General features: G+C 41.3%; 1 protein-coding gene across 1 annotated transcript; it reads left to right on the forward strand.

Annotated features, from left to right (window-relative positions):
• The first annotated feature begins 201 nt into the window (after positions 1 to 201).
• On the forward strand, positions 202 to 27,947 carry LOC112956314 (PHD finger protein 7-like). Its single transcript, XM_026049815.1, has 8 exons — positions 202 to 235; positions 714 to 805; positions 1,640 to 1,764; positions 2,322 to 2,484; positions 2,577 to 2,683; positions 2,841 to 2,954; positions 27,151 to 27,220; positions 27,840 to 27,947. The coding sequence occupies exons 1-8, from the start codon at positions 202 to 204 to the stop codon at positions 27,945 to 27,947; spliced, it is 813 nt and encodes a 270-aa protein (XP_025905600.1).

Here is a 27,947-nt window from a genome sequence, read left to right on the forward strand (position 1 = left end):
TGGGCTTGGTGTGGAAAGTCACTCTGGCCCCACTGCTCCCCAGGGTCGTCGTGGAAGTGTCCACAGCGAAGACTCCAGTGTGTGCGCTGCAGGGCTTTCCTGAAGCACTTACCCTCAAGCTGTGTGTGGTGCCGGAGTCCCCGGCTCCTCTGCAGCAGGGCTTGTCTGCAGCGCTCGCCACTGTCCTGTGCAGAGTGCGCCATGAAGCGCAAGGCCCCCGACTCGCGGGAGGAGGGTGAGAGCAGAGGGCAGCTCGAGCTCCCTGCAGCGCCCGCTGTGCACGGGTGCTGCAGGGTGGCCTGTGGGCRGCTGTGAACGCTGCGAGGGAGGCAGGGAGRGAGGCAGCAGCTGTGCAGGGCGCTGGGGCATGGCCCGTCCTCTGCTGCTGCGCACGCAGGGCTGTGTGGGGCTGTGTGGGGAGGAAAGGCTGCCACAAGCCAGGGCTGCCTGGCAGCCATGGGGCTCAGGGAAGGTGCAAGAGGGGCTGGCAGAGGGGGCGGGAACACGAGGGCAGGTGGTGTGTGGAAATCGCGGAGGCTGCAGAAGGAAGGGGCTTYCTTTGGGTCTGTCGCACAGGCCCCAGTGTGGGGCTGCCAGCGGCCCTGCTTTGGGCCACAGAGGGAGAGCAGGCGCTGGTGCAGAAAGGTCTCCAGGAGACTTTGCCAGGCCCCAGTGGGTGCTCAGTGTCTGTGGCCTTTGCTGTTCCCCTGCAGCCTGTGTGCTGTGTCGCCGGACTGAATTTAACGAGGACATCTATGGTGAGAAGAATCAGAAGGATGGRCTCTGTGCTCACGAGAACTGCCTGGTGAGTGTCCCTGGGCTGCCTCCAGCTCTGCCCAGGTGCCCATGTCCCAGTGGACCTGACTTTGTGACAAATGCCCTGCCAGGAGCTCTGTAGGCATCAGCCCCCTCTCRAGACCTGCTGTCCCTCCTGGAGCCCAGTTGCTGCGCCCCATTTGGGCTCTCCTCGGGCCCCCAGCCTGGCGTGTGCTCAGCTGAGCAAGCCCTGCGCGCCAGCGCTGCCTGCAGCCCTAACCCGCAGCCCCTCAGCCTGGCGCTCTGCACCTCTGCCCTGCCAGCGCACAGCACAACGTGGCCACCACCTCGCCAGGCCTCTGTGCTGCTTCATGTGGAGCCTCCGGAGGGCTCAGGAGTTGGCTCAGTGCTAGCGAGGGCAGCGTGGCCTGGCCCAGCCCTCTCACTGGTGTCCCCCAGCAATGGGCCCTGCCTAAAGGAGCGCGGGGTCCTTGCTGTTTTTCAGAATCTTGCCAGTGGGCTCCCTGTGAGGAGCACCGATGCCACAGGAGCGGCTGTGTTCCACCTTGCGGATGTCCGGCATGTGGTGAAACGGGCCACTCGGAAGGTGAAGAGCTAGCAGGAGCATGGGGAGGGCTGTGTCGCGCTGCCTTTGGGAGGGCTCACACTGTGCCCTGGGAAGGAAATGTGGGGCTTCTGCGTGAGCTCCAGGCAAGCCTTGCCCAAGTGCCTGCAGAGGCTGCAGCAGAAGCAGCACCCTCAGCCCCCAAGGTGGTTGTGCAGCGTGTGAGGCAGGCAGCAGTGCCCGGGGGGATGGGAGACGTCCCACGGGTGTGGGGCAACCTTGCCATGTGTGTGATGGGGGCTACTGTGCTTGTTGCAGAGGTGCTACGTCTGTGGTGAGCGGGGGGCCACGGTGACGTGTGGGCACAAGGGCTGCAAGCGCAGCTTCCATTTCCCCTGCGGCCGTGAAGATGGCTGTATCTCCCAGTTCATTGGGCTGTACCGGTAAGAGCGAAGGAGCATCCTGTTGGGCAGCTGCCTCCTTCACCCTGGGGCTAGCACTGGCCAAGCATGCGAGGCAGCTGCTTGCTTTGGCCTGCACGGATTATGCCCAAGCCCCGACCCTCGCAGGCAGCTCTGCTTYGTGTCCCTTTGCCTCTGTTGTGGGTGCTGGAGCAAAGTGGGAGGGCTGTMTCCATGTAGGACCCTGACAGCCTCTTGTTCTCAGCCCCTGAGGCTTGCCAGTGCCTTCCCATCTCAGGTCTGGGAAGTCACTGTTTGCCATCCAGCTCTGTGCAGGCAAGAGCCCCATCCTTTCCACACACCAAGACATGGCCTTTCTCACAGCAACAGACACTGCTTGGGCCTCAGCCAGAAGCTGATGCCGCAGCCCATGGTGGGTGGGAGATGGTGTGGGAAGGCAGGGAATGAGAGGAGAGAGCTGCGCTYGCTGCCGTCAGAGCAGCCAGCCTCTGCTCACCTTCTGGTCACCTTGTACGTGAACGTGATAGGACTGGATAATATGCTGAGCTTGTGGCCCTCCTGCAAACTCTTCCGTCCAGGTCCTTCTGCCGGGAACATCGCCCAGAGCAGACAGTGCAGGCACAGCAGGATGGGGACATCTGCTGTCTCCTGTGTTTGGAGCCTGTGGAGGAAAAGCTGTCCTTCACAACAATGGTGTGCCCCGCGTGCATGCACGCATGGTTCCATCGGGACTGCATCCAGGTAGGAGACCCTTCCCACAGGCGCCCAGCAAGGAGCAGTGTCCCGCTCACACTGTCTGTGGCCCGCTCACACTGTCTGTGGCTCTCTTGCAGCAACAGGCTCTGCGTGCTGGGATCTTCTGCTTCCAGTGCCCTCTGTGCAAGGACAGTGAAAGATTCCTGCCAGAGATGTATAACATGGGGATCCGAGTCCCTGTCAGGTTGGTTGGGCACTGCTCTTGCGCTATGCCCTCATGAGGGGAGCAGGACACTGTAGTCCTGGTGGAGCAGGGGAGGCCCCAAGGTCTGGAGGTGAGGTGGCAGCTTTCCAGCCTTGGAGCAGGGCAGGCTCAAGAGCTTCCTTTGCTCATCCTGCAGAGATGCCGCCTGGGAGGCAGACGGGGCTTTTGAAGACTTGTACCTGCGGCACAACCGGTGTGATGCTGACCGGTGCCTGTGTGCAGGGGGCAGGGAACGGGCAGAGGAAGCTGGGTAAGTGACTGCAGCAGCAATGCCCCTTCTGCCCACGTGGTGAAAGGTGTCTCAGCCCTGTGCCAGGTGGATGCCTGAAGGTCCTTGTGTGGCCAGGTCTCAGTGCTGCCTGTGGAGGAGAGCAGAGAAAGGAGGGAGAAAGAGGAAGCCCTTTCTATGGCACTGGGGAGTGGCCAGGGCAGGAGGGCTGGCCCTGCTGGCCTGCAAGACTTTCTGCAGGCAGTGAAGGGTCTGCCTGGTGCTGTGCTCAGGCTCTTCTGCTGCCTGTGGGTTGCAGGATCAAGGAGTCTTGGCACAGACTTCTGGGGTCTGCTAGGAGGGCTCTGCCAGGCACCCTCTTGCTCAAAGAAGTCACTGTTGCCGTGCAGCCTTGTTGGCATCACTGCCAGCTTGGCTGCCATGGCCACCAATGCATTTCCTTTGCAGACCATGGCACTTGCTCCTCTGCTCCTCGTGTGCTGCCAGGGGCACCCACCGACGCTGCTCCGGCTTGAGGSCCAACRCAGCCACGTGGGAATGTGATGACTGTGCAGGCCTGGGTACTGGTAAGAGGAGCAAGAGGGCCCCTCTGCCCCACAGCTTCGCCTGTGCCAAGCCATGGGCTGTTGGGACATTCAGGGTGGTCCTGGCAGAGTCACTCAATTCGCATGAGGGCACCGGTGGGGCCTCTCCAGCCCTGAAGTGCTGGGGCCATGCGCCTCACCTCCCTGCCTCTGCTTACAGCCTCCAGTGCACAGCTGGACACAGCTGGATCCAGCAGTGGCAGCCAGGCCACATCGTCACCCAGCTCCACAGCTCCTGAGAGCCGGCGCCAGGGAGGACAGAGTGGGCCGGAGCGAAGGCCAGGCCGCTCGCGCTTACAGCGCCGCTCACAACATCCTTATAGGCGKYGCTGAAGAACCAGCCATGACCTTCAATAAAGAACCTTGTATTCCAGTCTTGTTGTGAGAGCTATTGGTGTCTTAAAGTTGTCAGTAAGATGGGATGGGGAGATTCAATGTTGTCCTAGTGTTAAGGTTACCACAGAGCCGTGCTGTACACGCTGCTTATCCAGACAAATACAAGTCCCAGGTTGCCACAGTGACCCTGGCTAACTGCAGGTAGTTTCTGCATTGAGGAGTGATTTCACAGCAACACAGAACTGCTGAGGTAAGAGACCTCTAGAGATCACGTACACCAAGCCCACCGCTCAGGCACAGACATCTACAGCACATGGCTCAGAGTCGTATACAGGCAGGTTTTGAAGACCTCCAGTGAAGGAGACTCCACAGCTTCCCTGTGGGAAGGCTGCAGGATTCAGCCTTGCAGGATGGCACCTCTGAGCACAGGGCAGATGAGGACAGTGGAGGGCAGGGGAGAAGACGGCCATGGAGACCCCTCTCCTCAGCCCTGGTAAGGCCACATCTGGAGCACTGTGTTCAGTTCTGGGCTCCCCAGTACAAGAGGGATGTGGAGTTGCAGGAGGGAGTCCAGCACAGGGCTGTGAGGATAATCAGAGGCCTGGAACATCTGCCCTATGAGGAAAGAGAGGGAGTGAGGAGAATGGGGCTGGCCTCTTTTCAGTGGTAGCCATCGATAAGACTAGAGGAAATGGTCACAAACTAAAGCATCAAAAGTTCTGCAGGAGCTTAAGGAAAAAGTGTTTAACAATCAGGTTGACAGAGCACTGGAACAGGCTACCAAGAGGGTTTGTGGAGTCTCCTCCTCTGGAGATCTTTAAAACCCGCTTGGACACAATCCTGTGCCACATGCTCTAGGTGACCCTGCGTGTGCAGAGGGATATGTCTAGATGATCTCTAAAGGTCCTTTCCAACCTTAAGGATTCTCTGCTGTTATGATATTATTTTCATAGGAATAAGTGAATCAGAATTACGAAAATCTAACATACTTTTGCTTCCATTAGTTCATTGCCTTTAGTTAGTATGTTATTTGGTTTGATTTCTGGGGCATTCATACATGTTGGATAAAAAAAAAATCCATAGATTCCTCATATTTGATTTAATTCAATTAAATATGCTCTTGATGGCATTAATTTGAATATAGTCCCTGTGCTTAATTATTTGAATTATGATCTACAGACTTTGTTCAAAGTGAATAAGCTGTATTAGGGAAGGTATTATTTTGTAAGCCCATGGTCACATTTACATAGAAATTCATAGCAAGTAGCATAGGTTTGGTATTCAKCTCAGGAAACATGGATTAGATGAGTGGACAATGAGGTAGACTGAAGACTGTCTGGATGGCAGAGCCTAGAGGGTTGTGATAAATGTGGCCATGTCTAGTTRGAGGCCTGTGGCCAGTGGTGTCCCCTAGAGGTCACAGCAAGTTTGCAGATGATACAAAACTGGGTGGAGTGGCMGACACTCCAGAGGCCTGTGCTGCCATTCCGAGGGACCTGGGGAGAAATAACCCCAGGCACCAGGACAGATTAGAGGTTGACCTGATTAGGGGTTGATCTGATGGAAAACAGTCGCACAGAGATGGATCTCGGAGTCCTGGTTGACAAGTTAACCATGAGGTAGCAGTATGCCCTTGAGGCCAAAAAGGCCAGTGAGATACTGGCCTGCTTTAGGAGTGTCACCTGCTGGTGGAGGGAGGGGATCCTACCCCTCTAGTCAGCTCTGGTGAGGTCRCACCTTGAATACTGGATGCAGTTCTGGACTCCCTAGTACAAGAGGAGTGTGGAGCTTCTAGAAAACATTCAGCATAGAGCGACAAAGATTATTAAAGGACTGAATCATCCATCTTATGAGGAAAGATTAAGCAAGATGGGCCTGTTTAGCCTAGAGAAGACTGGGAGGGGATCTTATCAATATGTACAAATATCTGAGGTGAGGGTATAAAGAGGATGGGGTCAAGCTCTTCTTGGTGGTGGCCAGCAACAGAACAAGGGGTAGTGGGTACAAATTGAAATACAGGAAGTTCCGTCTCTCGTATGAGGAAGAACTTCTTYCCTSTGAGGTTGACAGAGCCCTGGAACAGGCTGCCTAGGGGGGCTGTGGAGTCTCCTTCTCTGGAGATCTTCCAAACCTGCTTGGATGCCACCCTGTGCCCCGTGCTCTGGGTGTCCCTGCTAGAGCAGGGGGGTTGGACTGGATGATCTCTAGAGGTCCCTTCCAGTCTCAACCATTCTGCATTTCTGTGATTTCTCGTTTCATGGGTTGAGACTTAGCATGCTGCTCTCAAAACAACTAAAAAAAYCACAGCATTTAAAATTTTAAAATATCATGAATAAGCTTAAGAGCATAAACTGAAAATAAACTCAATAAAATCTCAAACTGCAGAGCACAAAAGGATTCACTGATGAATATTTTTATGAGATCCCGTGATTTCAGAGCCTGTCTTATTTTTGAATTCTTGGGTAAGGTATCTCTGTGATTACACAACTTTGAGGCACACAGCAGAAAACAGAGTTATTCTCATGAACAGAAAAATGTTGTAGGCTACCATGTCAGCACTGCCATGTATATTTAGGGCAAGTAACCTAGAGCAGTTGGTATACAATTGGTTCAAAATTTTCCATCTAATGAAACATTTCTTTTTGTTTTCTACATGAAAGGCTCGAGTTGAGAAATGACATACGTGAAGCAATTTGATACTGAATATGTCATCCGACTAGTCTGATTTTCCATGTTCCTGCTGAGTAAGCCAGAGTACTGAATTGCAGTTTTTGCAGGGTGCAGGTGGTGCAGTTTTTGCAGGGTGCAGATGGTGACCCATCCTACCTTCAGGCACGATGGAGTGATGGAGTGGGGATCTGGTTGTGGAGGTAGGAATAAAAGCTCCTGGTCCCTTCCAAAATCACAGAATCATGGAATCATTATGGTTGGAAAAGACCTTTGAGATCATCAAGTCCAACCATAAGGTCTTCAATACCATGCCTGTTAAAAGCAAGTCCGTAAGTGGCTCATCTACTTGTTTCTGGAACACTGGCAAGGATAGTGACTCCACCACTTCCCTGGACAGCCAGCCTGTTCCAATGTTTCACCACTTTTTATGTTTAGGAGTTTTTCCCAATATGTAACCTGAACCTCCCCTGACACAACTTGATGCCATTTCTTCTTTTCCTGTTGGTAGTTATTTTGGAGTCAGATAAAATTTATAGCATTGTTATTTTTTTTCTATATTTTTTTACTCATTGCAGAACTGTTTTATCAGATGTAAGCCCTGCAGGGCTTTGACTAGAAAAATACAGACCTAAAATGGATTTTATCAATAGGTAAGTGAAATTATGAGCCCACAGTATAAAGCAACAGTCTAAAAGTAAGGAAGTCTCTAGAAAGTAAAAGACTTCATACTTTCTGCTGCAAGAAAAAGAAGAACTAGGACCACTTTAAGTCATGATAACTCTAATGGTTTCTTGGCAGTGATTGCTTGCATTTTTCAGTGATATCAGCAGGAGCTGCACATGCTTAGCATCTTTGAAGATTGTATCTTTAASGATACCATATCAAAAATATTTCTGCAAGCCTATATACTTGGTTCTTTGCTAGGTTTTTGAGTTTTACTCTCCTTTTAAATTGCCATAAATAAAAAAATGGCCTGGGGTTCTTCAGCTAGAGTTCAAATAAAGAATAATGTTTGATATGAAGTAGAACAAAATTCAGCTAGCTTTCCCAGAGTGGCTTTGCTATGCACTATGAAAAGAATTAGCAAGCACTGCTAATTAGGCAAGGGGAATTACACTAAAAAATGTCACTTTTAAATAGCCTCATCTGAAACACTTCTAGCAAAAAAAGCACAGTATCAGGTAAAAGGGACCCAAAAGTTATAAAAGGTTACAGATCCAAATCTTACAAATCATTAATTACAGAGTCTTTTGAAAAATTTTGCATGACACATTTGACTTTTTTTTGATAAAATTGCTGCAAAAAATATTTTACTTTAGCAAAAGAACATAAAGGCAATTTGATAAAATGGCCTCCAATTACATATGGTTTTGCATAAATAAGCAATTAAATCTAACCTTTCAAAATGTCTAGTTTAAGCTGTGTGAAAGCCTTTCTAGTAGTTGAGAGCAACTGAATTCCACATAATTATAACCCATTAGAAATGCCTGTAATAATCCTAGTACAGAACTATGCATAAATCTTGGAGATAAATCTAAGTGTTGATATATTTGGGCTTCTGACCTCTGTCGCCTTTCTTTGCACTTGTTGCTGAACATAAAAATAGGCAGGGCATAAATTCTTCCATKTGGTTTGACTGATGCCTCAGGCAAACCCCAGATCAAGAATACCGAGGTGCTCAGCATTGCAAAGAGTGACCCTGAAGTGTCACTGTCCCCATCACTGAAGAAGTAATTTTTGTGTTACTGTTCCAGCTGTGCCTACAACCATGCCAGCCTGCTTGTTYATTAACTTTTGCTCAGCAGCTTACAGATACTTCTTAACACCCAGTATCCAGTCTTTTAATCTTTTCATAATGTGCTGTCTTTACACTCATACACCAAACAAACTCTCCTCTTAGCTTATATCCACTGAGTTATTAACCAGTCTCTTCAACTGAGTAATTTATCTACTTACTGCATGAGCATGCAYCTCCATACTGTTTCAAGGTAACTTTATTGTCCAATTTATTGTAAAAATAATAATAATTTTAAAAAATCCCTCTGTTACAAACCAGTATCTTGCTTGTATGTAGTGAGTTTGAGCAGAAGTGCAAACACTCAACTTTGCAAAGCCAGGCAAGTTGCCCAGCATAGGCTCCTTGAAGTACAACCCCAGTAACTGCAGGGAAAACATACATTTCTTGCCTTTTCCCAATTCAATTTTATTATCTTCAAGAACCATGTAAAGAACTTTAAGTTCCCACTATCTTGTGTCTAACATTTCCTGTCTTCTGTCCTGTGTAATCCTTAGGTAGGACAATTGTGCTTAGGCCACACAGGGTTATATGCCAGTGGGAAATCTGAATTCTTATTTCTGTGTATAGATCAGAAGAAACATGAATTTGTACTCTGCATTTAAGAATTATTTTAAACTTTCAGATAAACTCACTGAGTTACTATCCATTACTCTTTTAAACTCTTTTAAACATTGACTCTTTAAGTCAATCAAACAATCAAATCTATACCATTAATGGAAATGTGTTTTTCAAATGTAATAAATACAACATACTTTCAAGGAACATTGCCATTTTTTCCCATTGGCTTTTTAAAATTTATTATTATTCATTTGGAAAGCTTTTTACAGCCTCTTGCCACAGGTAGAGAGGCTGCATGTCTTGCCCAGTGAGAGTCCACATGCAGAGGACTGGAAAAGAGCAGTTTTCAATCAGTCTGGGAACCTCTGTCTTACTATGTGCAATCTTCTTCTCCTAGGACTCTCAGCTGCTTCATTACCAGTCTAATCTTCAAATTTTATGCTTTGTTGCTCCCAGCTGGATTTGTTAGATGCAAACATGCACAGCAGGATTTTCTCCTTTCTTTTATTCCTTTCCAATAGTGAACTTGAGGCAAAGATTCAGCTCATACAGGATTTTGCCTTTCCTAAGAGCAGTTCTGAATCTGTTCTCGAGAGTAGCAAACCTCTTATCTCAAAGCAGGCCAGTGGTGCATGARGAAAACAGGAGCAAATCACCATTTTGCTAGATAACATGTCATGACTTTGGTTTAAGCCCTATCATTTCATCAGAGGCTTTCAACAGCCTTGTGGAGGCAGTAGACTGAGGAAAAGTAGAAGAGGAAAAAGACCTTTTTTGTCATCAGAGTATGGCTGATAGCCAAAATAGCCCCAACAATACAAGCCTCGTTTTATATGGGACTAAACAAAGTAGTAGAATCATGTTTTTATGGGTTACTGTTGCACAAAAAAAAAAGCCAAATGATTTCCTTCAGCCACAAGTTCCTGTTTGTATGTTGTGCAACACAAGGTTTAGAATGGGGAAACAGAGCACCTGTAATTAAAGTGGGTTAGGTAAAGTTTATATGAACATTTGGATAAACCCAGCAGGTAAAAGTAAAAAATCAAGCAAGTTTTCATTTATACCAGTTCCTGAAACCTTCAACAGACGGAAGGAGACACTTGTGATCTGAACCAGGGATTGTTTGCCCAAAATCTTCTTTGTCCTTCCAGTTCTATCAGGTTTGATAGAACTGGTTTCAGGTATTGAAAGAAATTTCAGGTATTTCAGGTATTGAACTAAATTTCTCACTTGCTACAAAATGTTGACTCCTTTATTCTTAGGAAATGAAGTCTACAACAGTGCTGGCTGTTAATGATCCATTTTTGTGTCATCTTGTACTTGAGTTTCAAGATGGTTAGATCTAGACCTTCTCCTACAGTAAGGTCCTCACAAAAGACTGAAAGCTTTAATCTCCTCAAACCCAAATATTATTTTAATAAAAATCAGAATCTTTTAAAATAAATCTGTGTGTCTAGGTCAGATGGACTGAATTAAAATATTTGTTCTGTGTTATATATGTGTATATGGATATTGCTGCCCATCCACAGGGGCAAATTCTTGTTTCACCTTCTGAAAGACACCATAATGTGCCCTGTCACCTCTGGTCCYCAGATGAGTCATTTTTCTTTGGGAAGCCTGGTTGTATCTGATCCTCAAAGAGGTCTTTTGGTAATCTACACAAGCCAGAAGCTCTCAAGGTCGTATGGCAATCTGTTATTTATAGATCCCTTACTCCTTGAACCCCCTCTAATGATATAGGTCCAAGAAAAAGCACTATTTCCCCCAGCCTGGCGCAAATAGCCAGTCATCCTTAATTTTTATTTAATTTAGCTATTTTTTYCCATTATATCTGCTTTGTAGTGTCTTAAAAAAATGACTTGGCTCCAAGTAAAGCTGAAACACTGACTCTTTTTTTGTTTCTCCTGAAACCTAGACATAATTTCTGGAATAAAATACAATTAGGACTACAGGTGTTCTGTTAATAAGACATTTGTAACAACGATCAASCCATCAGTGGTGTCCATTTCTTAGACACTTGGCTTCCAGAATGCTCCAGCAGAGCCACCAGGCAGCATAAAAACTGGGACAAAGTATTTCCTGGCTTTGAGAATACTCCAGAATTTTTACAGACTCTACCTTTAATTAGAAATTGCAGCTCCATTTTTAGAACCTTTTATCCCTTATTTGAGATGCGCATTCCAAGTCTTTTTTTTTTTTTTAATTTTTGTCCTAAGTAAATATCACTTTTTTTCCCTGGCATTCAAGACGTTAAACCTGTGTGTACACCTGATTGGACTAAGTAGGTCCTTTCATTCCTCAGAATACTCCCATATGAATAGAGATCGCCTTATTCCGTAATAGTAAATACAAAGAAAACTCAGAATGGGTCTTTGAAAGTGCAATGTATAATATTTATCCAAGCATAGACTTCTCTATTTTATTAACATAATTACATTTCATAATATTAACAAAGAAGTCAAGATCTACAGAAGTCAAAAATATTTGTTGCCTCAACTTGATTGTGTTTGATCATGAATTTATGTCTGCAACTGCTGAATAATTATTGAGCATCTTGTTTTACCACATTGTTTGAAGGTGAAGATTAGGTTAAATAATTATCATTTGAAAATAATTATTACCTCAAAATAAACTTAGTGGCTGTACTTTCCTTTTTTTTTTTCAAAATAATTTAGTGGCTTTATTATATTCAAGATGTATTCAGAAGAAGATGATAACTGGGCCTTTTATTGTTCCTGTGTAAGTCTACTTAGAGTATTGTAATAAATCCACGGTCAAACACAACACGTATGTAATCTTTCTTTACCCTCTAAGCACTCAAAATGCCACATGGTCACTTTGAGAGAGCTCCCATCCTCATGCCAAATAGTGCTGGTCTCATCTTGAAGAACAGGAGTGTTCAGAACGTGTCAGGTTACTGAATTACGRATATGGAAGAACTGCTTCCGAATGAGGAATTGGCAAAGACTGGAGTGGTAATGTGACACATAAGCTGTTTTTTGTATCCTTGGGGCTTGATCTCAGGGGATTATGTTATTTCAGTTCAAGAAGAAAGTAAACAATACTGAAAGGGTGAAGGACAGAGGCATATCTGGGCTAAGTGTATCATCAAAGCCTATTGATACCTAAGTCTTCTTTGGGTAAAAAGTAGATATAAGCCAAGCAGGGCCTCCAGGACAGCTGGAAACTCAAAGGATTAGGAGATCTCCAGCTGAGGCTGTTAGGTGGAAATTGCCTGGGAATTGCTGGGATACCACTTCGTGGAGCACAGWGGAAAATCCCAGAGACATGAACTGAGAGAACCCCTTGCTTTGTTCTCACTATATCAGTCTTTCAAGGAGGGGAAGTAAAATATGCACTACAAATGGAATTCATTTTGCAAAGTTGGTCTAGGTYTAGGGTTTTCTACCTATGGATCTACCCTGGATCGGGGATGACTCCCCAGATGACTGCGCCTTAGGTTTCCTCATGTTCATCTCTAAACTTCCAGACTCAGCTGTCCACTGGATTTCTCCAAAGCCACTTGATGACTCATTTCAACCAGATCTGAGATTTAGCTCTGTGCTGTCCTTGAAAATGTGTCTCCCCAGTGTCTGCAATTCTGTTACTCCCCTGCCATCCTGTCAGCTTTTTGGTTGCCCTCCCAGGGTGTCCTTCGGAGCCCCCTTTGCAGTTCAGCCCTCTTTGAAGTCTAGTGGCTCCTTTTCTTTCACTCACGCTTGTTGGAGGGAGCCTCATCAGTATATAAAGCTTCAATTGATATTTCTATGATTACTTGCAGATCTAAACATCTGTTCCTGGTGCCTCTTCAAAATAAAACTTTGGCTTAACTTTCTTTGTTGCCCACAGCAGTTTAGGTTTTAGACTCTTCTCTGACCTTCTCTGTCAGTCGCTTGAAACATAATCACCATCCTCCAAAAACTGGTTCAGGTTGAAAACTAAGTGTGTCTGCAGTGATTTTTGCAGTACTCTTGCTCTGACCTGGTTACATTCATTTTGCCGTTAACCTAACCACACAGAATTCTACTGTTAAAAATAATTTCTATGTGTACCATTTTMACCAGGCCATATGGCCATATCTTCCTGTATGTGTCCACTTACATGCAGAGGCTTCAAGATGCTTTATAATTTACCTTCTCTGCTTCTCAGCTTTCATCATTGGAATATCCCACCAGACCATAACACTATATTCTCACTTTTTATACTTTTTTTCTAACAATTTCAATTCTATTTCTTGAAAAGAAGCATTTTGTCATGTGTCTATCAATAGATTTTTTTCCTGAAAGTAGAAGAACATCTATAGATAACTTATAATGAATTCTGCTTTCTGTATAGAAATTTTTCGCTTTGTTATGTGTTTGTAGGTAAACATAGGACTGTGTCTAATCTTTGCTTTTCCTTATCTATTAGCTAGTGTGACATAGAGCAAAAACATACAAGATAGGACTGTTCTAATTGTAAAAATGTATCATAAAGTAATATTCACTACCTTGTGAAAATGGAATAGTGTTCAGACACTGAAAGAATCGCTTCATCCTTCCCACCTTCATCCTTTATGAGGAACTGCAATATGAGTCTTTGATACAGAAAAAAAACCCTAGTGGTAGCTGGCAAGTATTTTAAGTTTCTGTAAAATTCCAGATGGAGAGAGAACCATCTAGTGGAGAAGTGTATCATTTTGCATTTTAAAAGTTGACAGAAGGAGATATCCTGTGAATCTGGCAGTCTTTTGGCAACTGAAAATATATAATTAGAATCTACTGCAGAATATTCCAAAAGAAGTGAAGTGCCATTCATAGCATAACCCATATTATTATGACACATGTGGAAGCTCTCTATAAAAAATACACACTTTTTATTTTCCTTTAGCTGGCTCGCAGAACGGTGTCTCCCAAAGTTAGTGTGATCATTCTCAGCTGCAGAGTTCAGCTGCAGTAGCTTTCGTTCATTTTCAAATWTTCTTGATGGAGATTGTTTGGCATTTTCAAAATTATCTAGTAAGCAGTGGATAATTTCCTCCTCAATTTTTTCAGTCATGCACAAATATTAGAAAAGCTTTGATGTCGCTGTGTTTGAAGCATTAACAGCTATAAAGGAAAAAACACCCTTTTCAACTAAGTCTTTATTTGCCTTCTCCATAGAAGCCTAAGTCCTTTTATTGTAGGGAATATATCTTCATTAAAAAAAAAAAAAAAAAAAAAAAAAGCTTTGTATATTTTAGCTCTGGCTCTTGAAAGAAAGCACTATTTGATTTGCTATTAGAAATAAAAGAATTATTATGGGTAATTCTTTACTACACTGCCTCACTTCTGCAGGAGCCCTTTTGTCACTTTGTGGATTCAGACTCTTAGGAAAAGAAAATCTTAGAAGCAATGACAGTAACGCTTTTGTGACTTTAAATGCTCTTTTTACAAATAAACTAGAGAAAGCCTCAGGGCAATTGCTGTTATCTTCGTTGATACATACTAAACAAATTCTACATTCTGTTAAAAAAGATGCTTTTATCTTTTGGGATATATATTAATTTGGTCATGTAGCTCTTATCATAACATGTGTGAGAATTGTTCAGGTTAGGAAAGGATCTGAGGAAGTCTCATGCTTGAAGCAGGAATTCAGGGCACAGAACCAGATGGTGTATCCTAGATATTGAACAACCTAATGAGTGCTAAGTAAAAGAATGCTCACTGGGCATCTTCCTTATCTCGGTATCTGGCTCTGTAATTGCTGATACCAACCAGCCTACTGATAGCCTTCATCACTGCCAAGACACATTGGTGGCTCCAGCTTGGCCCTTCTCCATCAGGATCTCCAGGCTTCTCTCAGCAGAGCTTCTTCCCATCCAGCTAGCCCCAATCTGTGCCACATCTGAGAGTTTTTTCACCACACAGTTGTCTATGCATGTAGACTGCAACATCTCCCTAGGATCTTACTAGAACTGAATATGCTGATGGCCTCACAAAGGCCAACAGAAATGACATCAGCTTTCTCATCCTCAGCCCAAACTCTCCCCTCATGCATAAATGTGGCTTTTTCATCATAGAGACAGACTGATGTCTCAATAGCATTATAGCAAAAAGTTTCATCTCAATAAATGTGGCAATCAGCCCTCCATCCTCTTTCCCACTCTAGCTCTTTATAGARGGGAATCAAGATCAAGGGTGTTCCCTTGCCAGCAAGGCAGGCCCTGGCCTGAACTCAGAAAATTTGAGAGACCATCATGTCTCTGATACAGAGGGATTCACTACAGTAAGGGGATCTTCATTTCTGTCGTAGTTTTGTCCTTAGTAAAGAGTAGATTTTTTTTCTGAAGGCCTTTTTTAGATACATTTGCTGTTCTTCAATTACTTCCTAATCATTAGAAAATACCTTATTTTGGAGCATTCCTATTCTCCTATTTTATCTCTCAGTTCCAGACAGCTGCTGTATCTCCTCACAGGGTAAATTGTTTACCAACCTTATTCCTTTCTTATCCAAAAAAAGAAAAGTTTTCCTGCTCAAATCACCAGAGTTCTTGGTACCAATTTTATCTTTGCTAATTTTCAGGGAAACTGCATTCTGTGACTGTATGGAATTGAATGCTATATGTCTATTTTACAATTTTACCAAAAACTCAGATGTTTACAAGACATTAAGGAGTAAGCTGATCTTAGGCAATTCTAGAATTACTGTTATTATTTTCTGGGGAAGTGAAACGAACAGTTGCTGTTTTAGGCGACAGAGAATCCAAATGTCTCCTTGCTTCTTTTCTAACAAGTTACTGTCAGCTTCAATGCAGAAAACTTCAGTATTTAATAACTGGCTCTCACRAGAGCACTCCCTCCTTAGAGCAGTGCTGTCCTCATAAAACCAAAGGACAGAGTTTATACCCACTATAGAAAATCCCTTTGCAGAGATTTGTAGTTTTTTTTTGTAGTTTTCATTATACTTCAGCAATGAAGATAATCAGTATTTMCCAATGCCACAAGATAGTCAGATAATCAGTATTTCCCAATGCCACAAGATAGTCTGAGTTTTAATTTTCTTAATACTTAGATTTTCAGACCCTTAAATAATAGGCACTGTATTTATTGAAGTATGCTTCCTGTCAGCCTTTACAAGTATTACTTTGTCATTCAAAGAAAATTACCATCAGAATGACGAGGTAATTTTCTTTGAATGACAAAGTAAACAAACACTCCAAGATGTCCCATGGTGTTGAGACACACTTACATATCTCCAACAGAAGCATTTCAAATGGTTGTCACCTGGAGGCTGCTACCTCCACGGCTGGAGACATCAGAATGCTTGTATAAGTACTTCAGGCTGCTTCAAAGCAAAGTAATTATAAATTAGCTTAAATAACTTAAATCATCTTTTGCCTTAGAGTCTAAGGGTTATGACCTGTCATCCCTTGTGTGTTCTGCACACCAAGTGTTTTCGCAGCTGCAATAATTGATGGATCAACAAGCTCCTGCCTCCTTTCCAGTCTTCCATGTATTTAGCCACTACAGGAAGGGGGTTGGGAGAGTGAGCTGGGCARCTGAAAGCCCAGATTGCTATTTGGTTTTTAAATAGTTGCAGTCATTACTTATTTGCAATTGCCAGTTACACTGATCAATCACACTAAAGGTCAGCAAGTCTGCTGGTTATCCATATTATTTCTTTTCCACAGTCTCTGTGGGAAGGTTGACAGCTATGCTATACAAATTGTATGTGTATTATACAAGCTGTCCAAGGTACACAAACTCTTCCTAGCAGTTCTATCATTGTCCCAAAGGATACACTGGTATTAAATGATGTATTTCGTCGTGTGTACTTCATGTGTATGCTTTTTTTTTATAATACAGACCACAAGCAGAAACGCTCCTTTCCTCAGACTCTCTTTCAGCTCGTTTACTCAGTGTTAATGACAAAGGATTTCCATTCCCATTACAAAACTGATGGCTTACAGCTATGTGATGGAAGTAAACCCTATTTATGACAATACATAACTTCAATTTCTAATTTAGGGATTTTCTAATTAAATTTTGCCTTTCCAAAAACTATGAATGTTTTCATATTCACGTTCAATTCTAAATTGGTTCTTTCATCCATATTAAAATGCCACTTTGTCAGCAACTCAGATGGATTCAAGGGTCTCGCTTCTCTGTGGTTCTCTCTAACCATCATTTTGTTCTTCGCGATGTTGTGAAGATAATCACAAATTATTACAGAAGAATTTGTGACCATACTGTAATGCAGGGAGATCAATATTACACTATAATGAGAAGTAAGAAAATGGAGAAGAATAATGGAATTTATTTGACTATAAGGAATTAAATTAATAGTGCTAGGTGCATAGTGCACAAATTGCTCCTAATCTCCTTTCTCATTCTTCCTTCTGCTCAGATTTTCATGCACATATGTACCACCTAGTTCCAGCTGCCCAGAGACCTTTCATGCTATTCACAGGAACAAATACTGTTTTCAGGATTATAACAGACTGATCACTGCTGAGTCAGTATGTGGGATTTTATATATTATAAATATTTTTCTCTGTTTTTTTCCAATAATGAAGAGTAAATCAAAAATGTGTGCTTTCTATCTGAAAGAAGAGATGTTTCAATTAATATCCTAGTCTAAAGAAATGGCTAGAACAATTTTCCTTTTAAAAATGTACTTTTTACAAAAATTGTTTTCACTCTCTTACCACAATGTAAAGCAATTATTTTTTTAGAAGTAGAAGTCAACTTTCCAGTTAGAGATTTTTTAATGGTAAAATGCCCATTTTGACGTTATTTTTCCTGGCTTAGTTGTGTTATATTCAAATGGCAATCTTAAAATACTACTTTCTACATTGTAACATTTTAATGCAGTCTTAATGCCAAGAGAATAATCAACACGACTGAAAATAAATAAGTCATCATTAGTCGAAACAAAACCTTTCCATGCTGCCAAGCTGAAATGTTTCTGGATTTTTATTCCACAGGACACTTAAGTTCCTGCTCAGATTCAGAATTAGAAAATCGTCATTTCCTGCACAATGGAAATTTGAGTTTGACCAGTTTTTGTGATACCGTGATAAAAATGGCCTCAGTCTCCAGAGTCTGTGACTAGCTCCTGGGACTCCATGGCCAACACTGGTGTCCCATCTGAGAAATGCTGACTCCACTCTAAAATTTCACTCTTAAATTCACACTAAAATTGTATGACATGCTCTTCTGTGTCATGTCCATGCACTGAGCTCCCCTACAGCCCATGCCTTGCTGCACCACAGCCAGATGTGAGCTCTGCCCATGCCTACCCTATGTGCATGCATGTCTGCAAAGGGGGAGATGGAAAAAAAGCAAGAGAAGTCTTTTTATTTAGCAATGTGTATTTTATCTTTACCAAAGTTTCTGTTATACAGAGTTGAAGTAAGGTTTCATTTCTTCCAGCATTCAATAGGATTGTGATTGAAGCTTGATCATCAAATGCAGTCAAGGCCCTGTCAGGGAAGCATACATCAAAGTCTCAGTACAAAGTAGCTCTACAAGCTTATTTAAATGCAGAGAAAACCTCATTCTTCAATGTCCTCACTGTAAGGTCAAGTCTACCTGTGACAGCAGAAGAATGGAGACTGTTCTTAGAGGTTAAAATGTAGCCTTCAGGAAAGCATAAAAACAAGCAGAAGATTGTCAGCAGGTGTTCTCAGGACAGTCTGTTTGCATAGTGCGCGGGTTGAGAGGTCCTATGTGTGGAAATCAGGGCTTTCTGATACAATCCACTCTCCTCTTGCCAGCGTAGTCAGCAAAAGGACTTAAGTTCTCAAGTTGAACTTTTTATCAGAATACTAGTTTAGATACAGTGAGAAGATTTTTGTAGAAACGATGAAAGAAGGGAAAGAAGTTGAAACAGTATTTTAACTATCTCTTGTTGCYTTAAAATATGACAATTACTGTGTTGTTAGTATTCATTTATATTCATTTTTGTATACTGTAATATATATATATATATACAGATAACATTTAGCATTAGGAGAAATGGTGCTGAAGTGGGACTAATTGGCAGTGGACAGTTTTAAGTTTATTATTCTACAAACTTCCAAAGCTGAAGTACTTACATGCCATTAATCATCCCGTGGGTGAATTTTTCTCTTAAATTTGGAAAAAAAAAAATCCAAAGCTGTAGTTTTGTTAGTTGTTGTGTTCCGTCATGGCTTTCTTGTCTTTTTCTTAGGGTTTTGTTCCTTGGGAGAGTGGAAAGAAGAAGCTAATTGTATGCTGGACCAGGGCCAGAAAACACCAGTTATAAACTTCAGGCATCCTGGGAGGTGATTTATATTACCTGTGGCCTGGATTTGCTTCTGGAGATGCCACCTTYCACTGACATTTTATTGAGCTCAGTCTCCCTAGATGCTGTATTCAGTACTGAGCTCTTGCAACCCAGTTACTTTCAAAACATTTTGCCAGAAGGTCATTATTATAGCAGAATTTCCAATTAAAAACCCACTCTTGGATAGTCTGTCATACCTGTGTCACTTTTGTTGTGCTTTTGATCATCAGTGGACAATTACTGTATCACCCACTGAGTCTGCCTGGTGGTAAAGGCTAAAAAATGAATTTGCACACTTTGAAAGGGACTCCCTGCTGTTGTACTGCAAAAATCTCCTTCCTCTACAGAGTGAATACTATAGTCTTAAACAAGAGAAAAAGAGAAAAGGAGAGAAAGCGAGAGAAAGAGAGAGAGAGAGAGAGAAAGAGAGAGAGAAAGAGAGAAAGAAAGAGAGAAAGAGCGAGAGAAAGAGAGAGAGAGAGAAAGAGAGACAGAGAGAAAGAGAGACAGAGAGAAAGAGAGACAGAGAGAAAGAGAGACAGAAAACACAAATTGCACCTCTCTGCATTTATACAGCAATTGAGCCTAGAGTAGAAGAGGAAACCAGGGTGAGCCATTTTCACATTTTTGTTGAGACTGTTGGGGTCAGCAGAGGAGAATGGCACCTGCCCAGTTGACATTGAAGCCAGCAAATCTGTTGATTTGGCAGTGTATTTTGTCTGTGACAGCCCTTTCTGGTGGCTCTTCCTTTCTATATGGCKATTTATGGGTTTGTCACATTCTGGCAGGCTTTTTGCCCCTGGGACCCAGATTTMCCTATCCTAGACCTCCCCTCTATCTTCCCAATCTTTAACTCCCAGTTTCACTGTGTTTAGCCTCATTTTTATACTATAAAAGAGACATTAGACATTAGAGACATTCGGTTCATTATATCTTTTTTAATTGATGATGGCTCATTTGAACCTCTTGAAATACCTTCTAGATTGTCATGRTCTTTTCATATTAAAATGCTTTCAAGAGCCTGTCTGTACACTWGATTATTTTTTCTAGATTTTTAATGTTTTTGCTAAATAGAAAGCAATTAATAGGGTGAAAACAGCAATTAAAAGTTCTGGGCAGTTAACGAAATTGATACTGTGCATCTGTTCTCTTGTATTTTGCTTTGACTACTGTCCAGCATTTGCTCAGTCATTTAGAATGTCTTCTATGTTAGCAATATGCAAACACAATGAAAAAAAAAGGATTACTGAGGAAAAAAAAATAAATTCCCTAGCTGCAAGTGGGTTACGTGCTAATAAAAGGATCCTTACGTGGCTTTTCTTTCCTAACAAAAATACAGTGTGTGTGATACACTAAAATAAACTTTTGTGCCCATTTCATGTGTGTCTGTTACCGCTAGGCACACTGGCCATTGCTTAGCAAGGCTTCTGACAGGCTGTAATGAGGTGTTGCTYCTTACAAAAGAGACTGCTCTGACTGTATTTTTCCCTTCTTTGCCCACTGSGAAGTATGAGCCTCTGTTTACAAGGTTAACCTTTTTTTTTTTTTTTAGTGCAAGATATAGCAACAAAAACAGGGCTCTAAAGCAATATAGGGAAAGACAGGCAATTTCTRTGTTCAGCTTATGCATGCATATGCCCTGCCTCTATTCCTGCCCTCTTACTGATGGCCTTAGAGGGATAAGCATTAATTCATCTGAGCTCCTCAGCTTGTTTGSTATTCATCGCATGCATAAGGCAACTTTGATTTGATGAATGAGACAGGTCCTTGTATCTAATGCCAAAATTTGACCCCAAATCTTATTTCCTGTTGCTGTTCTCTTCCTCCCTGTGAAGTAAAAATGTACTTAGATTCCCCTGGAATCTTCTTTTCTCTACAAAATTCAGATAAACCACTGTAAATTAACACTCACCCACAGCCCTGACAAAAACATTATATCATACAAGTTGAAATGCTGATATCCCCAACAATTCTCAGCAGCTTTCAGTGTTGTTGAGAAAAGTGAAATGAAGATAACTTAATGAGGTACAAGCATTTTTCTGATCAAGGGAGTCACCACAACTTTCTGATTAAACTGTCACCACATTCCACTCTCTTGTTTGCACATTTTCTCCCTGACACAACAGAGTCAGAGAACAATATGTGTGCAGCTTTGTGTGCATTAAGATAAATGAAAAGCCAACAATAAAACTCCAAGATAAAATATCTTCTTTTTCATGTGATCTTTGAGACCTAAGACCATGCTATGCATTTCAGAATATTCATTAAMGAAAGCTTCCTATTTGATGGAATTTATAATTTAGTGTTTTAATTTCTAGTCACCAATCTACATTCATTAACATTGATCCTAATATCATTACRAAGATGAATTTGTTGATTATGTCTGCAAGTGCAAGCTATTCCAGCAGAGCACAACAGTTGTGGTCACTGTTCTCTGGAGTGTTTTAGAGAGGAAATGGTCCATGACTCTCCAGACTCTACTGACAGCAGCACCAACTCGATCTCCACTCACTGGCACTGGATCAGACTCCTTACATAGACCCCAATGTAGTAACACAAGAATTTAGGTAGTTTGTCCTAAAGCTCATTCCCTGTCTAGCTGTTTTAAGGAAAAAACAAAGAGTATTGGTGAGCTACCAGCATCTGAAGTTGGCAGTAAAAGCAGGTAGAACCAAAGATTCCTCACTGATTATTAAAGTTACACCATTTTTGAAAGATGGACAAGAATCATATATACTGCATCTAACCTTGACTATATAAAAAGTGGGGTTTAAGCTAGTCATTAGGGCTACCTCTAATCAGTAAGAGAAGAGGAGACAGGAGAGAGGAAGAGAGGAGTGGAAGAGGAGAAAAAATTCAAGTAATGCCCTCTTCGGAAAAATCAGTGTTACAGCCATAGGTACTGAATTGATGGACTGCAGAGGGAACTTCATTAACAAGCAGAGAATCTCATCTAGCAGAGTAGCAGCTTTTTCTGCTGCATGTGCAAAACTCTACATTGTTAGATGAGTGCTATTTCTGGAGAAATGTTGAAGCAAAAAATGGGATTCTTTAGAAAATAGTAGGGGCACTAACTGCTAGAAACTTTCTAATTCCAAAATTCTTTCATTGAAGAAGAATCAATGTGTTTTTTGATGCATTGGATGATTAGAGTCTCCACATATCTTGTCACATGTTACAGTAATTAAATCGGAGAGCCATAGACAATGAAGTGACAGCTGAGGAAGATTGTGTCTTCTGCTACAAAAGTCACTTTTAGAATTAGTGTAGCTCAAACAGTCATCCACAAAATTTTGGTATGTTTTCTTCTCTTCATGAGCATGTTGTATGAAAATGTGCTTTTTAATCCTTGTCTGAGTTATTGTAACATGTTATTTAAAAACCATACAGACTACTTTCAATGTTAGCAACAGATTATAGAATAATTTTGCCAATTGTACACTCCCTAATGAGGTTGTGAGACCTGGAAATGGGGGAGGAAATGACATTTTATCTCAGAATTGTTAATTACAGATTTTTTCAATTACAGAATATTTGCTAAATCCTCACTGAGAAAGAGTAAACACCAAGTGTCTGGAGCAGAAGCTTATTTTAAAGAACCCAATGCCATGTTCATAAAATATTTTAGTTATTCTAGAACTCTGAGATGCTTGCACATCAACTAGACTAAGAAATGAACAGTTGTTTACTCATTCAAACATATTTGTCTGATATGCAAGTTTTCATAGATAGAAAGTAGGCAGGCGTTAATCAAAATTGCTTAGAGTTGCAAGAAACTTCACAGAAGTGTAAATTATTGCTGCTGCCGCCTGTCACTTTCATTCCTTCCAAACAGGTATGTGTAGAAACAGATGTCAAAATAAAATTTAAATTCCTCTGATAAATCTAGACCAAGCTGAAGTAAATAAAATAGCTACTAAAATTTAAATTCCTCTGATAAATCTAGACCAAGTTGAAGTAAATAAAATAGCTACCGCTGTTTATTATTGAAATTGCTAGCTGGGAAATTGCCCATAATTGCTTGGAATTGCTGCAAATGAGTTTGAAATTATACAAGTGAAGTAGGAGGTAACTGAACTAGAGGTTCAACTGGAGAAAGAGAGAGACAATTACTTCCATCTGGATCTGTGCTAGAGTCAACCGCCGACTGGCCACAATGGAGGGATTCCAACTCGGATATAGCTTTGGTGGACACCACTGGAAACTGGTATTCCCCCATATACAACTACAAGTTCCATCAGCTGGTAACTGTCCTACAGTTTGGTCTCCCAATCAGATAAGTAATTGATCATCCTGGAGCACAGGATGGATCCTCACCATTTTACAATAATGCCTCCATATAGATGTTTCCAAGTTTGCTGTGGATTTGCACTATCTTACGTTAAAAGGACCAGCCACAGTGAAATCACTTCCCCAGGAAATAAGGACAACTGGTATGCCTATGGGTGCTTGTTTCTGCATAGATTTGTATTTATATATGGAGATTTGTAGCTCAGTCTCCAAACAGTCCCTCTTTCTCCACTGTAATTTAAATTCTTGGGTCCTTATTGGAGAATGGCTTATCTTGATGGCAGCATGGACCAGATTCAGAGCTTGCAAGTCCTGCTGATGGAAAGTCTTCTCAGTGCCAGCTACCTGATGGGCACAAAATCATACAGTTCACCATAATTTAAAAAAAAAAAAAAAAGGGATTTTCTGTGGACATTTTTACTGATGCTCAAGACAAATGGCTTCACAAATTTGATTTAAGATTTAAGCATAGCTACAGAGAGTGAACATAAAGTAATTGTGAAATCAATCAAACCACATTTATTGCCTAGAAATACTTTCTGAAAATATTCTGTGGCATTCATCCATTAAATACTTCTGAAGCTTGAAAGGAGCTGTGATGGGAAGAGTGAAGTGCAAGAGATTAACAATCATTTCAAAGTGAGATTAGAAAAAATAATCAAGATACCTCATGTCCTTTGCATCGAAAAAAAAAAAAAAGATTATTCATATTTTCTTCATTTTCAGCAAATGTCATTGATGACGGCTGTCCAGAGAAGATCTCTCTACAGGTCTTCCAAACCCGTCTGGCTGCCACCCTGTGCCCCGTGCTCTGGATGTCCCTGCGGGAGCAGGGGGTTGGACTGGGTGATCTCTAGAGGTCCCTTCCATCCTCAACCATTCTGGGATTCTGTGTCATTATTTTAATTCTATTCAGCTACTGTTTCCTAGTTCCTCTGCAGACAACATGGAAGTCTACAGTCAGGAAAATAGTATTTGTAGCAGTAAAGACTAAACTCCGTTTGACTGATATTGGTTCCTACTTTACTATATAAAACTTTACCACATGAAAACTGGAACTTTACCATATAACTGAAGCTATTTCTGTTGAGTGTGTATGCCAGGGGGTGACTGTAATTTTCATTGCATTCTCATCTGTCATAAGTCTATGTCATCTTGTAACAGAACAACAAGATTTTGTTTCTCAATGATCTAGCTGTGTACCATAATTCCAATTTGGATACCAGTTGGATGACTAGCAAAATCTAAAATAACAGTTTTTTCCGTCATCTTTCCTTTATTTATTTTTTATTCCTACATTTGCTCATACTTTACACCTTATGTCAATTATACTTTAAGATGTCATTATGTTTTTCTTCTGTCATCACTTAAAGACTTGTTTTATAATGGTTTGAAGGTGGTATCCCCCCAGACATTTCATCAATAGACCTTAAGCATGAAATATGAATGCAAGCATTTACAGTACCGAGGACTGATAGGATACATGTTTACATGAGTGCAACGTGTCTTTAAATTGTTGTCATTTGCTAAGTGTCCTTCAAGGACATAATGCTACAAAAACGACATACAGTATTAGTGAGGAATCTCATACTCAGTTATTCTTGAAAGACATTAAAATAAAATAATGGAAAACAGCTCCTCTCTTTTTCTGCCTGTTTTTTACCCTTTCATTTGACAAACACTGAGGCTTCTTTTAATAGTGCCTGAGGTTTCCATAGTTTCTTTCCTTTCTTCCTGCTTTTGTGCAATAAATCAATATTATAGTAATGTCTATAACAGCCAAGGAAACCGTGTGTTGAGAAGCAGAGAAAAATAGTGGTCTTACCTTTTGTCATGACCTGGAGGATTCAGTTGCAAGCTGCATTGAAATGCTGGCAATGGAAGTTTAAAGCAATGAAAATTTGCTCAAAATGTTATTTCAGTTGCATAATAAAAATAAACTGGAGATAGTAATTTRGAAGATGGAACAACTGTTGTTTTTGCAGGAGCAAACCCTTCATGCTCACAAATATGCTGTTTTTCAGATTTCACCTGAGACAGGGTGCCTCCCTGACTGCCCATATCAGAGTGCAAGTAGAGATGAAATTTTAGTGTGCTTTGAACCCTGAGGTCTGTTCTGCTGCCTGGAATCCACAAGAGATTTATATAAAGATCAACACTGAATGCAGGGTATTCAGCCTTGGTCGTTTATTGGTTTCATGTAGTACATTTGTAGATACAGAGTTCTGTTTCTCATACTGAACTCTTAGGTTTGTCAAAATGGGACAGAAGGATTAGAAGGATTAGCTTAGAAGGATTCACATTTTTTTTAATTAAGATTGTTAGGCTATGTGATTAATGGCCAACCACCATAAACCCAAAGGCCCATGAGGCTAAGAAGACCTGTGAGAGGAGGGCACCTGCACTAACCGACTGTGTGGAGATGGACACCACTGTCTCAGCTGCTTCCCCAGTTCATCCTCTGGGAATGAGCCAGCTGCTGGCCCTGCTGGGAAACCTACCAAAAAGCAAGGACAGTCTCTCCCCAGAAAGCCATGAAAATAAACAAATTATTGCCTTGAAAAGTACAGGGTTTACTATGGAATGCASAGGGAAGAGAAATTGGGTATTGTATAAAACTACTAATTAGTGACAGCACCAGGGAAAAGCCCCTGGACCCTGAAGCCTACTGAATCCTGCAACCTCTAGCAAAATTCAACAGCCCAAATGTGCATATATTTATGAATATTTATTATGTATTATATTTTTCATCAATTTCATATTGAAATACATGAAATATCTGCAACAAACAAATTTAGCAAGCTCCTTAATAAAAATCAGTGTTGGTGAGCATCATATTTCATTTGACATGTTAATCTACAGTAATCTGTGAAAACTATATTTAAGAATAACATTGACAGTAGTTTTAAAATTAATTATTTATATATTTGAACATAACACCCATGATTGCCTATTTATAATTTTGATTTGGGGTCTGTGCAAGAGTTAAAAGATCTTTGTTATATTTTCATGTACATTTAAACTACAAGAAAGATGGAAGCTGACTCTATGGTTACAAACTGTATATTCTGTTTGTAGCTCACTGTCAGAATCAGGTAGATTATACTTTCCAGGTCTACAAGAAAAATGTTTAATGTTTCAAGTCACCTATCATGCCTTGTAAAACCAAAGTGTACTCCTCCCTGATGTGCCTGTTAGAGGGAAAAATTCATCCTCTATTCTGGGTTTATTTTTTTAAAGTGAGTGAATTCACAGGTATACAAGATAGATACTACACACAAAACAAGGGTACTGAGTTTGTGAAATGTCCACTCTCTTGATAATATATAGTTATTATCTCTATTTGCCAAGATACTTTTTCCGCTTAGAGATGAATCTTGCTTTAAATTTTCTAACAAATGGACTTTGTTAAATACCTTCCTTTTGCTGTCTTTAACTCTAAGCCTTTCAACATCTGAAGGTGTTTTTAAAAGACAGGAAATATATTCGTTGTATGTTTTTAACACATCACAATCCTGTTTTCTGTTACAGGATTTTTGCAACTTGAAGRGCATTTACATAACACCTCTGTCTTGTTCACAGTTATGTCATTTTATAACTCAAGTGTGTGATTACCCCTTTTTTTGTGTGACAAATTTTAATACTTTTGAGAGTGAAAGCTAAAAAAAGAAATTTGCCTAAGTTTGTATAAATTTTTCTCTGTTTGCAGTTACTTTGACTCACGATTTAAGCACTATCCCTTGGTTAGAAGTAAAGAAATTGCCAGCATTTCTCCAACTGTATGGTGCTCTTGAACTCTGATCCTAGCACCAGGAAAACCCACTGTTGTAGACATATGTCTTTATTCCTAAGCAAGTATTTGCAAAGATTTACTGGTCAAGTGTAGACTGTTTCAGTGGACCAAATAACTGGAATTGCATAATAATGAATATCAAAAGGAAACACTTTTTCATTCGTTAACATTGTAAATATTAAGCAATCCTCCAATCATTCGTGAAACATTCAGATAAATATAAAACAATTTGCACAATTTTTGCGAATAGAATGAATAAAGAAACTAATGATATGATCCAAATAAATGTACTTTAGGATTCAAATGATATTTTTATTCCTTTTTGTATAATTGCTTAGCTGTAATACTAAATTGTATCAAGGAGCAAATAAACATATTAAGTAAAAAACTTTTCTTTAGGCAAGTTGAATTTCACTGAAATTTTCTATTGGGAATCATTTGATTTCTATAGAAATTTATGCAAGAAAAATCCAAAAGACATATTATATGCATAAATCTTTGTTTCCATCTTAAATATTTCAGGTTCCAAGGCTCGTAATCCAACTCCTGCCTTTATTCTGATTTCCTTTTTAGGCCCATGACATGTTCTGCCCTCCCTCACCAAGATGTACTATGGAGGCAAGACCACAGGTGTCTTGAGACCCCAGTGCACTGGGAAGGATGTGTTGAAGGAGGAGAATAAGGAGTCTGAGCTCCTGAGCATCGATTTCTAG

The sequence above is a fragment of the Nothoprocta perdicaria genome, unplaced genomic scaffold (genome assembly GCF_003342845.1).
Source record: "Nothoprocta perdicaria isolate Ctin4 unplaced genomic scaffold, notPer1 scaffold_62, whole genome shotgun sequence".
NCBI lineage: Eukaryota > Metazoa > Chordata > Aves > Tinamiformes > Tinamidae > Nothoprocta > Nothoprocta perdicaria.